The sequence below is a fragment of the Lepidochelys kempii genome, chromosome 10 (assembly GCF_965140265.1).
Source record: "Lepidochelys kempii isolate rLepKem1 chromosome 10, rLepKem1.hap2, whole genome shotgun sequence".
Taxonomy (NCBI): domain Eukaryota; kingdom Metazoa; phylum Chordata; order Testudines; family Cheloniidae; genus Lepidochelys; species Lepidochelys kempii.
Genome location: NC_133265.1, coordinates 23,679,811 through 23,697,252, shown reverse-complemented (window position 1 = coordinate 23,697,252; position 17,442 = coordinate 23,679,811). Strand labels below are relative to the sequence as shown.

Sequence of the window (17,442 nt, the reverse complement as noted above, 5' to 3'; positions counted from 1 at the left end):
CAATATAAAATACACAAGGAAGTTCACCTCAACTGCCACTAGAGGTCCTAATCTGGCCATTTAAAATATTAGTTTCTTGTTCAGGATATCAGTTTCCACATATTGAATGTTTATAATAAGAGAAACAGTAATTTGTGGCAGAAATCAACATATATAGTTCCTTAATTTTTTTTGTTATAACTGCAATTCTGGAATTTGGTAGTCCACTCATCAGTGGAGAAAAGCTATTGATAAGTTGTTCTTTGTGCAAGCAAGTATATATAACTTGCACTTTATTGAAACAATTTGTTTTGTGTAGTTCTGTGTAAATTCATTGGCGTAGCCTCAAGGCAGGAATGTAATCCTAGACTCTGGAGTGCTCTGCATGGTGATGTGCATTCATATAGCGGTTTTTAACCTGCAGTTGCCTTTAACTAAATATGTATTTCAATATTTACACTGCTTTTTACATTACAAATTTAAAAGAGGAATTTAATATTAATTGGGAAATAGACTGTCAAGACCAATATAAAACTGCCTTACAAAATTTGCTATAAATCAGTGGATGTTGTAATGATGCATGGACTGAAAAATGACTAGTCACTAGAAAATAATTTTTGAACTTTTATGTACAAAGTAACACAACAATGCTTTTTAACTCAGTGACACTTTTTTCTTACAGACTTCTCTTTGAACAACTTACTGTTTAAGCTGTAAAGTATATAGCTATAATAATAAAATGATTGGATTAGTTTTAGCTCTCACCAGTATATAAGAAAGGTATAGAGTTTAATTGATCATTAGAATGTGCTTGTTACTGGATGTAGACAAGCTAATGGAGGAAGTAAAATGGCAAATGTGACATTAAAGTAACTGTAATTATTGATTATAAAACATGTTTTAAAAGCTGCTTGTTTGATCTGTATTGAATAAGAAAACTGTGAAGCAATGTGGATGTAAAGTGTCAACATTTATATGATAACCTTGAAGGCTTTTTTGCTTTAGATGCTTTACAGCTGTGTTGGTATCTGGACAAGGAGTACAAAATGTGGCACTTTCTGGTGTTTAGCAAGCAAGATCCAGGCCAGGTTTTCTCTACTTCTAACACCCAACCTCTGAGTGTGAGACTGTTGTTACAGAAACAGCAAAGTATGATGCACTTCATACTGTGTACATTTACTAAATAAAAAGGAAAGTTTTATGATGCTCTTGCCTAGAGTTTAAGTTGAATGTTGAAGAGCTCCGGCAGTTGAATTTGAAAAACACAACTATCAAACATTCTGCCTATGCATTTGTAAATGTTCTGATCTAACACGTTCTAACCTGTATCTTTTAGTTTAGATGCTTCCTGCTTTAGCTCTTTAATCCTTCTGGAGGATGTCTCACTATCCCAGTTCCTAATCCTGTTAACTGTTGTCTGTTTTTTTTTTTGGTTTTTTTTTGCCTTTCCTTCACTGATGATTCCTGTGTTCCTTAATGCAGTGTCATGTAAGTCTAGTAACAAGTTTGGCTTTCAATATTATTGCTTTATTCTTACTTTGTCTTTTTAGACTGTAGATTTATTTACTATCCTGAGACCAATGTAAAAATAACCTTAGTATTTTAAGAGGCTCATTTAGCCTTTCAAGAGTTGTCTATTAAAGTTTCATATGACATCTGTTTCATGGATAAGATAAACCCATACAGGTGTGTGTGTGAGTTTAAAAAAAATAGCTTGTAATCAAAATTCAGAATGGTAAGTTGATTGTATTTTTTTTTTTTTTACATTGATCTTTTGGAAACTTACTTTCTTATTTAATTTCTCTTCAGTGGACAACCAGCCTATGTTGCACTATATTCGAGATAAAACTGCTGTCCCTTACTTCTCCAACCTTGTTTGGTTTATTGGGAGCCATGTGATAGAACTGGATAACTGTGTGCAGACTGATGAAGAGTAAGCTTCTTACAACTATTTCTTTTTGCGAGATGCATTGAAAACCTTTTAAGTTCATTTCTCAAGAAATGATCCTACCAACAAGCAGCCTAAAGTCTGTAATTCTTACAAGATCATGTTAGAAATCATTGCAGGAGGATATTTTCAAGTCATTTATCAATTTTAACATTCCTGTAAATAAATGATTTGTTGGAGACACGTTACTCCTCATCCCAGTTGGTTTGAAATATGTAGACTTTATTAATGAACTAAATTGTTATGCAGAAGATACATAGTGTTTGCATAACATGACTAAAAGAATCTTTAGATGTCTGTACACATTCAGAACGCTGTACATTAGGATAGTTTTCTGAAAAGTATTATTAGAAAAATAGTCTTTCCAAGTTAATTAACTAAACACCATTGCCATCAATATAACTGGCAGATGGTAGCTTGTATAGAACCTCTTATTTTGTCAGCTACAAAATTCCTGCTGTTGCTCATGATCACCACATTGGATTTTCTCTTTGAGTATGTATGGAGCAGTTTTTTAAAGCGTTACTTGGGTTAGAACAGTACAGAAGAAATATAAGTAATTTTACTGGCTTTAAGATAAAAATGTTTAAATAGTCTTTTGTAATAGAAAACACAATTGTAATATTTCCTTTCATGACTGGCTTCTGAAAAGGCACATACAAAGTGGTAACTGAGATTTTTATGCTACTCCAGAAAACCGAAATCTTGTACTCATCACTGGGGCTGTTGCATTATGAAATTAATATGACAACACTCTCCTTCAATTGCTTCATTTTGATTGTAAAATCTCAAAGGTTACAGGAGGTAAATTGGATGTCTGCATTAGTCACTCTGTCTGCATGGAATCAGACAGAAAAAAGATGCAGATACATTATCTCACTGAGTTCTGAATGTTTTTTCTACCTTAGCTATGTCTAAATCTTTGTCTCTTTCAGGCACAGAAATAGAGGCAAACTGAGTGATTTGGTAGCAGAACATTTGGATCATTTGCATTATCTTAATGATATCCTTATCATTAACTGTGAATTCTTAAATGATGTGCTCACAGACCACCTACTTAATAGGCTATTTCTGCCTCTCTATGTGTATTCATTAGTAAATCAAGATAAGGTAAGGAATAGCTTGCATGATTTGGTGATTAGTTAAGTCTTAATAATTAATGATTTCCACTCAGTATTTACAGTAATTTGTGCAATAAGTGTATCCCATAAGTAGAATTATCCTCTACATTTAAGTACTTTACAAGAAACACAGTTTAAAAATTCAGGTCTTTGTTTTTCTTAAATTAAAAGATGACTGCCCGGGAGATGCTGTTTTAGGTGTATGTGTGTGATATATAAACCCAGCTAAAGACTCACGTACATTGGCCCATGTAGTTAAACATTTAGAGTCCATCGTAGTTGTTAACCATTGCGTAGCATTTAATGTTAGCAGTAGTGAAGGGGACAGGAGCAGTAAGTTTAGGTCTTGGCCTGAATTTCTCAGAAATATGTTTTAAAAGGCCAGTATAACTGTATCCAAAAGATACTTTTTTAAAAAGCAACCTTTAAGATTGAAAACAGGATCTCTGTTATTAAATATAAAATTCTCAAATCCATGCATCTGGCCTCTAGTCTGCTTTTTCTAATTTCAGTGTTTTTTTTTTTAAACATGTGACTAATTTAAGTATCATCTGTGGCTCCATAAAAGGAGCAGAATCAGACTTGCGATCTACTGTATGGAACAGATGAAAATTTTGCTTAAATTCCATCTAGTCCAGGTTCTTACACAGTGCCCATCTCTGTGGTAATTGCATGTGTCTTGTGATCCTCTTGTATTTTTTATCCTTGTTATAATTGTGTGACATCAGTTGCTCTGAAGGTTTATCGTACTTTGCATTTGTATGGAGCCTGCCATCAAAGATCTTAGTGTTTTTCATATGTTAATTAATTTAACCTGTCATATCCCCTTCTGGGTTAAGTAATTATCTTCATTTTATACAGTGAATTAGTGGTAGAGGTAGGTATAGATCAGATTTTATGATTTCCAGTCTTGTGCTTCAGCCATGTTTCCTTCCATGTCTTTACAAATGCAAAAATATGCCAATATCTCTAGTGGCTTAAAACATGTTTCAGACAAGATGGTAAATATTGTAAATAATTCTCTTTTCTGTGGTGGTAGTGGTTCTTTCACAAACCATATTATTCTAATTTTAATGGAGATTTTAAAGTATTGTCATTCTATAAGCATTTATTGTGCTCTGATTATGGAGAGAAAATGCCCGTGAAGCCAGAATGACCTACTTGAATCCAACAACGAATGTCAATAACTTTAGTAAAATTTATATCGGTCTTAATTTGGTTTTGTGGAATAACAAATTGTAAGAGTCTCCTTTTATGAATTTGTCATTTCAGAAGTACCATCTGGTAAGGATATGTTGGAGGGATAAATACATACTTCTCACTTAAGCATCTGGTAAAAATAAATATTACAGGAAACTTTGGCAGCCATATTTTCAAGTGTGCAGCAAATGAAAAATGCATTCTTCTGAAATCCCTTTTCCAAAGAAATGGAAAGTCACTGGAAAACGTCAGCATATTCGTTGGAACTTAGTGGCATTGTGGGAAGTGGGGGAGGTAGTGCACATGAATAAATCAAGTGTTTATACTTTTTCTTCTGTGTTTAAAAATGTTCGCCTTTGTTCTATTTAATGGTGTAATTAATTAACTGAGCATTCTTTTCTTTTCTTCCACAGGGTGGGGAGCGTCCGAAAATAAGTCTCCAAGTTTCTCTCTATCTTCTCTCACAAGTATGTCATGTTTCAATGTGGTGTTTGTAATGGTCTCAGTAACTTCATTATAAAATGTGTGTTTCAGGGGGCTATTTTTCAGCTACACATCTGGAGAGAATTGTGCTCAGTTTTGAGGTGCAGTGTGTACCTTTTTAAGGGACATTTGTATATTTTTTTTAAATCGCTCACTGGTCATCACGTAGGCCAACTGCCATCTTTACTTACTAGTACCTTTCCTTGGAGGTTCTTGGAATACTTTACAAACATTATCTAATTAAGACTTTAGAACCCAGTAAAAGGTGGATATTTTGAAATGTTTGTAACAATCCCTTAACTCACCAGTCTAATGCAGCTACCTCTTGAATGGGATGCCGCAGCTATTAAACATTGCATAACAGCATTGTACAACTAGTCAGGACTGAAGTGAAGAATACAGTATTCAACTGCAGCTCCAGGCAGAATACAGCATTCCAAATTTCAATTTGACTAGGACATATAGAAATCAGGGTTTTGAATCTTACTCTTGTGCAAAATGTTGTGGGATCTTTAATTTCAGGTAGTCAGTGCCTTTGTTTTATGTCTCGTGAAGTGTGATCAGCATCCTTTACAAAAATAAAAATTGAGTGTCTGAATACTAAGCAGATGCTATAACTTCTGACAATTGAAAATGCCATTATGGATTGTACACCTCTTAGGTAATTTTACAATAGATCAGAGTGCCACCATAAACTTCTTTTAAATTGGGAATTTTTTAAGTGAGTGGTGAAATACATAGTTAAATAAAAGCTCTTGAAAATGCCAGATGCTTATCTTTTGTTCTTCAGATTATTGCTGTTTGCCCTAGTGGTTGAAAAAGCTTATTCTGTCAGCTAAATATTAGCTTACCTACATGCTCAATACATTTACATTCTTAAATTAATATATACATTTAGGTGAAAATATATTGTATTGACAAGTATTGACTTGAGATTTCTGCTAGAAGTGACAATATTTTAAAATGACTTATTTTTAAATCAGCCTTTTTATAAGTGGGAGTATACTCCCAGGTTGATTTCTTGATGACAATTTGTAGACATTGTAAAAACCAGTTTCCAACTGTTTTGTTGCCTCAGAGAAAGAAACACTGCAATGCTGCTAAGTTTCTGTTTCCCAAATCATTTTCAGTTTGAATTAGGTTTAGTGACTTCAGAAATGAAACCTTACAGTAGCAATCCCTTGAAACTAAGGGAATCAGTCTTTTAAAGTCACTTAATGCCTCTTATGAGATGATTTGAGCCCTCTAATTTACCTTATGTAAATGGGAGTATTGAAGTACTCTGCATTAGAGAGAGTCAATAATTTTTCAGTTCACTAACTATTCTGAAAAGTGTTTTAAAAACACAAAAACAACAAAAAACAGCCAAGTGAAGTTTGACAAATTTTGTTTTGGGGTGAACTAAATGTCTTGAATAGTAATTGGCCAGAGATAGGGTGTATGAACTGAGAATGACTCTAGCTCAGTGATTAGGGCACTCGTGTGGAAGATGGGAGACCCAAATTCATGCCCCTGCTCTGTCTCAGGTGAGGGGGAGGGATTTAACTTGGGTGTCTCACATTCCAGGTAACCACTTTAACTACTTGGCTGAAGGTAATAAAGGAGGCAGTGGGTCCCCTAGCCATTTTGTGAATGGCATCTAAGTCCTCTTGTGAATCTAGCCCAAACAATTTTTGTGTCAAATTCGCAATAGTTTGGGGTTGACTGAAACTGTATTTCTCCGGGAATGAATTTTTTATCCAAAAAACGTCACCCTGTTTTGCTCAGCAGCTCATTAGGCCTATTTCATCATACCCAGGGCTTGTATACACTTAACATGCTACATTGGCATAGCTATTCCACTGCAGCGCTTTAGTCTAGACGCTACCTTTGCCGACGGGCGGGATTTCTTCTAAATCACCTGAGAATCAAATGTGTGTGTCTAGGGGAAGAACATTATTCATAACATTGAGTAGTAGATTTCCATGTTGGTATCAAGATGCTGAGTAGCTAATGCAGCAAAACTCTTCCTTTATGGTTCTACTATATTGCATATCATTAGTATGGTCTGTCTTGTGCTACAACTTGGTCCATAAAGTTGAGTATAAATTGTAAAATGCAATCCCTGTTTGTTTTATGCTGTCATTGTGATAGCATCTACCAATACAAAAACAGGATTATAGTAACTACTCGCATATGAGAAAACTGCTTCCCAACCTATACCTCCTCAGTCAACATTAAGTTGTTAATTAATATCTTGATGGGTCTGTAGTGAAGCAAAGGCTTGATGAAAGATTCCTGAAATAGATCTCTGTAGGTCAATAAATATCAACTCTGACAAGGTGGAAGTTGGACAGCCAGGTTCCTCACTGAAATAATCTTGTTTTGAAGAGTGCACATTAAGTAACTGTTAAGAAAACCACTTTAGTGATTTCTGCCATCAGTGTTGCATACACAGAGATGGACACTAGCATACTAGATACTCCATATAATGAACGGCTTTCTAAATTAGAACCAACAACTTGAATTGCATCCAGCAGCAGATGGGAAGCCACTGCTGTTCCCGAAGTGCAGGTGTAATGTACTTTATGCCAGGGCATTCCTGTGAGCAGGCAGGCCACTGCCTTACGTTCCTGAGTTACTTCTAAAGGGTAGCTCAAAGTTAATCTTTGAGAGCATATTGTTGTTGAAATTCTGAAGGGGATTTATATGGGTTCTAGCGCATCACTGCCAAATAGGAAGTCAAAGGTTCCCCCTTGCCATTGGAAGTCTGGATAATAGCATGTTCTGTAAGCAGATGTGGTCAAACAGTGAACCCAGGGTGCTGGTTTAGTGACTCTGAAACTGTTTTTGTCTCTTTCACCTAGAACAACTAGGAATTTATTTTAGGGTTTTTCTGTAGCACCTATCATAATACTTTCTAAGTGCTTAAATGTTGTAAACATTGGAGCCTTATTCCTATGTTACATTGAGCTTATTCCTACGTTCTATAGAATCATAAAACTAGACCATTCCTGACAGGTGTTTGTCTAACCTGCTCTTAAAAATCTCCAATGATGAGACTCTACCACCTTCCTAGGCAATTTATAAGTTTTGCCTAATGTCCAACCTAAACCTCCCTTGCTGCAATATAAGCCCATTCCTTCTTGTCCTGTCCTATCCTATCCTCAGAGGTTAAGAGAAACATTTTCTCCCTCCTCCTTGTAACAACCTTTTATGTACTTGAAAAGTGTTATGTCCCCTCTGTCTTCTCTCTTCCAGACTAAACAAACCCAATTTTTTTCAATCTTCCCTCATAGGTCATGTTTTCTAGAAATAATTTTTGTTGTCTTCTCTAGACTCTCTCCAGTTTGTCCACATCCTTCCTGAAATGTGGCACCCAGAACTGGACACAGTACTCCAGTTGAGGCCTAATCAGCACAGAGTAGAGCAGAAGAATTACTTCTCGTGTCTTGCTTACAATACTCCTGCTAATATATCCCAGAATGGTGTTCGCGGTGTCTTTTTTTTTTTTTTTTTTTTGCAACAGCGTTACTCTGTTGACTCTTGACATTGAGACTTGTCAGATACCTCTCACTGAAAAACAACTATTAAGAAAAATGTTCTTACACTGTTGAAAAGTCTTAGATCTTCGGGCCAGAAGGGACTGTTTTGCAGGATGTCAAATTAGATCATAAACACAGGCCATAGAGCTTCAGCCACTACTTTCTCCATCAAGCACATTTTGTAAAATCTTATGCATGGAGTATTGCTAGGTGTTCCCGTACCACAAGGCCTGTGAATATAATGTACCAGAATCACGTAGCTGTCCTGGCTTTCCCCAATAACAAGATTTCTATGAAATTGGTTGACTGTAGATGAATGCTATAGAATCTTCATGTTTCTTGAAACAAATGGGGAGGAATAAATAGTGCTTAGCTGGAAGAGGAATAAATAGTGCTTAGCTGGAAGAGGAATAAATAGTGCTTAGCTGGAAGAGGATAAAAGGAACTAGTGAACACTGGCCAAGTAGACTATCAATCAGGCTTGGAATTCAGGGAAAGGCACATTAATTTGACGTAGAAATGGATTGTGGTCTCTGTTCCTCCTGAATACTAATTACAGCTCAAGTATATCCCAGTCTGGGTTTTTTATTAGACACTATGTAAGGTAAAGAAATTTAACGATTTCATTAGGTGGGGGAAATACCTTCAGTTTCTAAAATATATATATATGTCTAACATTCTTTTCTTCTTCCCCCTCTTAATAGGTTTTCCTGATTATACATTATGCACCTCTGGTGAACTCACTGGCTGAGGTTATTCTTAATGGGGACCTTTCAGTATTCTCCTCAAAAGTTGAGCAAGATATCCAGAGAAGTTCAGTAAGTGGTCAACTAACTTTTGTATGTCTTCATTTTTTATATATATATAATATATTTTTTAAAAGGGAGAGAATAGGATGGAGAAATCTGGTTAGAAAATACTTGTCTGCTTCTGGAGAACTGATGAGCTTCCACCGCATTCAGTGGGAGGCTATTTTGCAGCCTGATTCTTCTTTCTGTTAAGATGCACTTCATCTGCTCATTTTTTTTTTTCCCATTACCCTAAATGTTTCCTTCTTTTCATTAATAGTATCTTTCAGTTTTTATGTAGACTTATCACTTTTTGGGGATGAAGCCAAGCTATAGCTTTCCTATTGCATAATTGTAAGTGAAAATGCAATATGGACTCAAGCTATTTGGTACAAATGACAGTGTTTTAAAAATTAACCCTGTGATTTCATTCTCTGAATGTTTAAATCAACTGTTTTATAATTAGGTGTGTAATGTACTCCAAAGTTCTTCCACAATTGTTTTTTACTTCTAAAAATATATCAGCCTGTTCAATCAGGGAAAGTAATCCTCTTCAGTTTTTTGATTCCCAGGTCCCTTTCAGTCATTGAATTGAGTTCAGCAAATTCTGAGAACTGAAACCTCTAGCAGCCATAACTTTCAAGTAGATATACATAATTATCAAAATATAATACTTTATGTGAGATCTGTAGTAGAAATGACCAGGCAATGTTTTAAAATAACTGGATATATTAATCCTTTTTAATGGATATTTAAATGTAATCTTTATATATTACATAGGAAGAAAGATTAAGTCACCTATGTTACTTATCTCTGAATTCCCTGCAGCGTGTGCTTGCATTTGCATACTTAAGAGTAGCTTAGTTTTTCTAAAGGCAGTCAAATCATGACTGTACATGACTAAACAGACTGTAATTCCTATGTCAAAAGTGAAGTATGTCCTCTAAGCCTATGTCTACATTTATTGAGGCATGTAGGGTACAGACACTGAATGCCCAGTTAGCATAGGTATAAACAGCAGTGTGTAGGTGGTGAAGCACTGCTCAATGAGTAGAGTATAGACATGCCAGACCATAGGGTATATATCCTCTTTGGCTCTTTACATGCCCAACCAGTGCCTCCAATATCTATGCTGCAGTGAAAGACTCTGGAAGGAGGAACTGCTGGAGCCTTTCCTCACTGCTTCCCCCCATGAGAGCCTTTCGCTGTGGCATGAAGCTATGTGTATTCTACATGCTGCCACAAGTGTAGACAAGGCCTAAGTATCTGAACCTTCTACCCTTCCCCTTGCTTTAATGTACTTACAGTATATTAAACATTTTCTTTAAAAAAAACTGTTTCAGGATTCTAGAAATAGCTGAGTCACTAAGGCTTGCTTTAACAGAAATGAACTTTCCTAATGCCTCGTTGTGTCAGGGGAGCTTTGTTGTTATGGGCTGATCTTTATTGTCCGTGGCTATTCGGCACAGATACAGGGGTAGTCCGACTTTGCTCTTAGTATTGGATTTCTTTTTAAACAGACACTCCAGGGTGGAATGATAGTATTGTGAGTGAACACTTCCAGATAAAGTAATCTCTTGTTCATGTTAGCAAAGGTCTGTGGCCTTCTGTTTGTCGCATACTGGATGTCTTAGTGTGCATTACTTGTATGCCGTAAATGGGTTTCATACAGAAGCAGTTTATTACTAGGAAACCTGTGGCCAGAGGGTGGGGTCTGTCTGTCTGCAGAAATTACACTTATTCTAGTTCACAGCTATTATGCAAAGGCACCTATATCTGATGTTTGAGTGTTTTGGAATGTTTGTTTCAACGTTGACGGGTTTGTGGATTTCCTACAAGCTTGGGTTCGCTTTTATTGTTACTTTGTGCAGGTTTTGTTCGTGCTTTTTTTTGGCTGCCACTTCCTACTGCTCAAGATAAGTGAACTGGCTGCATATAAACTGGAAGTCATGTCATAGCTAATCACATGAGCTAAGTAGGGCAGTTGTTAAGTCTTTCTGTGCTTGCTGATAAAAGTTTGCTTGTAGGAGAGTGAACTGAGCTTTTGGGGCTAAGGGGTTTCAGTGGAAAAGAGGAAAACTTCAAGTTAGGGAAACTAAATTTGTGGAGAGTTCATCTATAGACTCTAGGAAGTATTTATAGGGAAGTAACGGTTTCATTAAGCTCATGGGGGAAACCTGTGGTGTGGAGTTTTCAATGGAAAACCTGTCAACAGGAAGGAATATAGTTGGTTGGGGAAGCTGGACAAGAGGCCTCCAGTGAAGGGAATGTATCAGGTATCCAGCATGGTTCCAATAAAACAGACAGACAACAGGGTGTAGGTGTAGCTATGTTCATGTAGGGTGGTGACAGGCTAAAGCCAGTGAGAGGTATTGAAAGATTCCTGATGTATTGGGGATAGGGTTGGGCAGGACAGTTTAGTGTTCTCTTCTCTGTTAACCTGTGATGATACTCACTGGGATGACTCAGGTTGGGTCCCAAAGTTAGTTGCCTACCAGTTTAGGGGTTATTCTCCAGGGCTATTTCTAGGTAGCTGAGTACCAGTATCACCACTGAGTGCAATTTGTCGGTAAGAATTAGCGATGATATATTTCTTCCTATTTATCAATTAAAACATTGCTCAGGAACTGGGTTTTTCTTTTCTCAAGTAATTACTGTATGCCGTAAATGGGTTTGATGCAGAAGCAGCTTATTATTAGGAAATCTGTGGCCAGAAGGCGGCGTCTGTGTATCTGCAGGGGACATTGTAGAAGAGTTGGGAGTGAAGAACAGGCTTAACTTACTATTTTCTTCCTCTTAGAGTGTTAAATTTTACTTTGAATTCTCAATTCTAGTAATTCCCAACAGATTTCTCTTCCTCATTTCTTACTGTATGCTGCAGCGTTCCACAGTACATGTTGGAGTGCTAATATTGGCTCCATAGATTTGCATTGTGTTTAGATTTACCATAAAAAATATTTTTAGGTCCTACAAACACACAAAGGATATATCTTAACATACTATAATGAGAAGCAGTTATAAGCTAAAGAGAAGAGGAAAGTTTCATCTTGAGACTTAGAGACAGGATCTCAGTTCAAAGTTTTGTGTCTCTTGGTATTTGAAATGTCTTCAAAGACTTGCATTTCCCAGGTACTAATGTGTGGCAAAATGATGATCAGTTGAAATGCTGGTGGAATAATTGCATCACAAGTACTCTCTGGGTCCAGTGTGCTATTTTAAATATATATTTCAAAACTGAAATTCAAAAATTCCCTAGAATTGTTTTTAATAGAAGTCCTGGATCAACTGAATAGCATTTCACATGGATGTAAAGATCAGACTTGGTAGAATCTGAAAATTGTTCTCAATTACCCTGGCTACAAATATGAGCCAGTGGTATGGAGTAAGGTGAGGGTGAAGGTGAGGGTAAAGCAATACAGTGTTGAATACTGAAGTCTGTAAGAGGTTTGCACCTACTTTATCAAAAAAGCTGTCAGACTTGTGTCCCATCAATATCTTCAAACTATAGGTGTGGTGTGTACTCCACACCGTCCCTTTGGATCCATGTTCTTTTTGGCTAGTGAAGGCCAGTGAGGAAAGTACTGGATCCATTGCTGGTGGAGATTAATACCTTTATTAGGGAGGGTAGGGTGCCAGCTTCTTTTTAAGAAGCTCTGGTGCATCCTCTGCTCAGGAAACCAACATCTGATGCTGAGGGTCTTCCTTTTTTGGTTGAGATTACAGAGAAGTTTATAGTAAGACAACTGTTGCCTCAACCACCTTGATCCTTACCAGTCTGATTACAGAGCTGGGTATGGAACTGAAAGAGTCTACCAATGCAAGAAGTACAATCACCTAATGATGGATGAAGATCAGGTAGGGTCCATGCAGATACAGTTCGAGCTGTCAGCAGCTTTTGATGCCACTAATGAGGTGATTTTGACTTACTGAGTCGATTTAAAAACAAATAGTTTGCGGAGGACAGCTTGGGAACGAACAATTACCCTTGTAACATAAAAGCTAACAGACCTGTCTTGCAAGTTATGTCAAAATGTATTTGACAGCTTTGCTACAGTACTAATTTCTGGAAATCAGGGTTTGTAATGGAAATAGCAGCACATGTTGGTGACTATAAAAAGATAAGATCATTAATTAGGGTTGGCAACTTTCTAATTTCTGAAAAAACTGGACCCCTCTGCTCTGCCTCTTCCCTTGAGCGGTATCTTCCCCCCCGCTTCTGTCTCCCCACACCAATAGCTCACTGGGCTCCCTCTGCTCTGGGGCTGGGACAGGAGCTGCAGGCTGGGACAGAGCCTGTCTGCTTGCAGGTAGTAGGTACCCCCTGCTGAACAGGGGCTGGTGCGAGTTGATGACCCAGCACCTCCCCTGTGTCCACAGTAACTGGACAATTGGTGTCCAGTCAGTACATCTGACCGGATGCTGCCAGGTCCTCTTTTCACCAGGTCTTTCTGGTCGAAAACCGGACACCTTGCAACCCTATAATTGATGCACAACAACACCAATAGTGATTACTGCTCAAAACAGATCAACAGTAAGAGATGTTTCAGAGTAACAGCCGTGTTAGTCTGTATTCGCAAAAAGAAAAGGAGTACTTGTGGCACCTTAGAGACTAACTAATTTATTAGAGCATAAGCTTTCGTGAGCTAAGTATCCAAATCCTGTGTATACAGATACAGTTCAGCGAAACTTATGCCAGGAAGTCGTGTGTGTGTGTGTGTGTGTGTGTTTATTTATGTTTATAAGTGAACAAACACCCCATATCAATGTGTAGCAAGTTCTGAAAATAGATGTGAGTAGCAGAAATTACATGTCGAGGTAACTATTTTCTATATACTTTTATTGGACAGTGTTAAAATGAAGCTCTTGCTATGTTCTTCTTCTTGTGACTGTAGTTAAATATGTGAAGTCAGGGAGAATATAGTATAAACAATTTGACAATAGTCACATTAAGGTTTACCTTCCTTCCTGTCGGTGAGACCTGTTTCCTTTGTAATTCGGATGTTGCTCAATCCTACCTGTTTTAGGTTTCTTGGTTTTTGTTTAACCTACTTTCTCCTTCTCGTAATATGAAGATAAGTTACTGGTATTGCCTTGTTTTACCATCACGCTTTACACAAGATCAAACTGCAAATATGTAAAAAATTGCTTGAGAAGGTGTAAATTAACATTAACCTAAAATTGGTATCAACCTTGATAAATTATGTGCCTTCTAAATTAATTTCTGCTCTGATCTTATGGTTTAAAGTATTAGGAGTGTGTAGCTCTTGTATCTGACAGCACACATTACATATTAGCTCTTTGTAACCATTCTTTTTCTCCAAACTAAACAGGCCATGAAAACTGGCCTTTTATATAGTATGTCCTTGAGTGTTCATCTCCTCGTTTTCAACATGTTTCATTCACATTGATAGGCCACAATACACTGCATTAAAAATGTACCTACAGTATATTAAACATTTTCTTTAAGGAAAACTGTTTCAGGCTTCTAGAAATAGCTGAGTCACTAAATAATGGAAAGAGAAAAATAAACTAAATGATTCTTGCAACTTGCATCTTATAAGATGTTCCCATAAAGAAAAGACTTCATTTGTTCCTCCATTTTTCATGCCTCTTGTAATGAGAACTCATTATTATAAATAGGGCTCTAAATCTAGTTATTTCTAAAACCTTCATGTGTTGCAGTTCTATCTCTGGGTAAAAATAGATTTGAGAGGTTAAGGGGAGATAATTTTGTGCTTAAAATATAAAAGCTTCATAGTGGTGTGTGTTTTTTTTTGTTTTTTTTTTTGTTTTTTTTGTCTTGTCGTTGTGAAGGATTCTTGTACCAAAGTATTTCTTATTATGGTAACTAGCAATGGGTGACCTGGGCAAGGTTTGAATAAGCTTTCTCTACAAATTGCAAATCCTTACTTGAACCTTTTAGGGCTACAAATTGTGCTAGAGATCTTGCCAGGCATCCCTTTCATGATGTTTCATCAGTTTTTATTGCTGTTCTGAAACAAACTGTGCAGAAATTGGAAAAAAACTGTCCCTTCGCTTCTTTAAACTTTTGAGCCAGAAGGCTTGATTATGTACATAATTTATCCAATTGGTTTGCCCCTCAGTATTCATCTCAAAATATAAATACTCACTGAATTACCTCCATCAGAAGATATAGAATAAAGTACTGAAAATCCAGTGATTTTTAGTTTTCTGTAACTCTATAAGAATATACATTTTGTTCAAATGAGATCAGCTGTTTGGAAATAACCACCTCCACTAGCAAGCATACGTGAACAGCCTCCCTAGATCAGGGTTCTCAACCTTTTTCTTTTTGAGCTCTTCCCCCCCTCCCCCCCCCGCCACATGGTATTAAAAACTCCATGACCCAGCTATGTCACAACAACTTTTTCTGCATATAAAAGCTACAGCCTAGGTTAAGGGGTAGCAAGCAGGGCAGTTGCTTGGGGCCCCATACCACAGCAGGCCCTGCAAAGCTAAGTGGCTCAGGCTTTGACTTCCGCCCTGGATGCCGGAGTTGTAACCCCAGGCTTCAGCCCCATACAGAGAGGCTTTGACTTTTTGCCCTGGGCCCCAGCAAGTCTAATTGCAGCCCTGCTTGGCAGACCCCTTGAAATCTGCTCGCGGCCCCCCAGGGGGCCCCGGACCCATGGTTGAAAACCACTGCCTTTATATGAGATTGTCTTTGTCTCACAAACAATGAACCAGAGTATTGATCATGGCTGTGCTGCTTCACAGTTAAGAAATAGTCTCTCTCAATATCCTACATAGCATGTACCTTGATTTGTTCAAAAGAAGGCTCTGTCTCTTACTTAATTTGTGGGATAAAGCCCTGTTTTAAATGAAGTATGTTTCAAAACTTGCTGCACACAGCAAGAATGGGTAGGGGAGCTGCTGGAGGAAGACGCTAGATGAAATGTTCTTGAAGTTCAGCTCTTGCAGAACTTAAATGTACACACAAGCAAAACTTAAGAAAACCAGCCATTCTCAGCAGTCCTTTGCTCCTGGAATTCCCCCTTACAAGCTGATTCTGAGAGATCTGCCAGCTGGCAGTTATCAGAGCAACTGACCAGCAGGCCTTAAAGTCTGTGCTCATAGTCCTTTGACCTTGTTTGTATGGCTGGCTCCTACAACTAACAGACCACCCAATGATTTAAAGATTTCCCTGTCCCTCTAGGCCATTGATTGAGGTTGCTGTCTATATGGAATATTGTTCAGGTTAAATAAAGAAGCCTAGGTGTGATGAAATATTGGAATTGTTTTGCTGAGTGTGAATTTCTTCAGATACTTCATAGCTTTGCACTCATAGACATTAAGGCTTCTTGCCCACATCTCAAATGAAAATTGCTTTTAATAAAAATAAACAATACAATGATTTTGTGGCAACTTAGCAAATAAGACCACTGGATGACTGGAGAAGGTGTTTTCCTTGTTCATGAGCCTAGTAAGTGGAATGCTGCACATCTGTTGCTAAGGGGAATGGTTCATACAGATGTTTGCCTTTAGCTGCCTTCATTTGTAATTATCCAGAACTTATTTATTTCCTATCTAAGGCACAGCAGTATGGGTGTTATACATGCTTCTCATTCTGGAGTGCACTGAGTTGAATAATATTACGTTAAACATCCTAAAGTTGGAATAATCGGTAATTTGTGTGATATGGGTTGATGCAGTAATATTGTGAAAATATACTTAATCATATCATATAAAATACTGGTACTATGTTTTTGTAATAAATGAGACCACCAAAGGTCCTGGTAAGAAACATGTCTTTTATTTTCTGTCTTCAGTCACTTGACGAGATAAGGTTACAAAAATCTTATACTCTTGCTGCACAACAGGAGTCAATATCCACTATCTCCAGTGGCTGCTGTTACGTGGTGTGTTTTTTTTTTTTTTTCCATATTGCTACTATTTTTACCCTGAAATGTGGTAGCAATTTTAACTGATGAAGTATTGCCCATGGAAGCTGTAAATATACAGTGACTGAATTTTTTCACTTAACAAATTGCTCTTTGTTTTGCATTTGTTTTAATAAGACTTATTAACAAGTCTGCATCATTTGTTAGTGGAGAAGCAAAGGAGGTTAAAAAGCCCCCCAAAAGCCAAGCATCCTATGTTGACTGGCGATGAGTAAACCCATCTACAGCATTTGTCACGTTTTTGGGGTGGGGGTGGGGAATGTAGTCTTAAACTGCTTTGATATACTGTAGCTTTGCATCAGAAAAGAAACAGGCTTGTGTTAAGCCATATCTTTCAGTTCTTTATAATGGATGCCACCCACATACATACTACAAAATAAGTTTAGAAAACTAGATCTGCGGAGATGTTTTCGGAGTATAGAGAAGGACAAAATGAAATCAATTAGGGTTTGTCTACCTGGTGCTGTAGTCTGCATC

The 17,442-nt window shown here is 37.3% G+C and overlaps 1 protein-coding gene across 15 annotated transcripts in view; it reads left to right on the top strand.

Annotated features, from left to right (window-relative positions):
• CLEC16A (C-type lectin domain containing 16A) overlaps positions 1–17,442 on the top strand; it is a 188,076-nt gene that overhangs the window by 20,976 nt on the left and 149,658 nt on the right. For 14 of the 15 annotated variants that reach the window (XR_012161151.1, XM_073362442.1, XM_073362441.1 and 11 more), the window contains 4 exons: positions 1,789–1,912; positions 2,863–3,037; positions 4,662–4,715; positions 8,960–9,073. The exons of the other annotated variant lie outside the window; for it this stretch is intronic. Coding sequence is in view for 13 of the 14 variants with exons in the window: in XM_073362442.1 (XP_073218543.1) it covers positions 1,789–1,912; positions 2,863–3,037; positions 4,662–4,715; positions 8,960–9,073 (467 nt within the window). In the remaining variant the exon portion in view is untranslated. The remainder of the gene's footprint in view (positions 1–1,788; positions 1,913–2,862; positions 3,038–4,661; positions 4,716–8,959; positions 9,074–17,442) is intronic. 15 annotated transcript variants of the gene reach the window in all.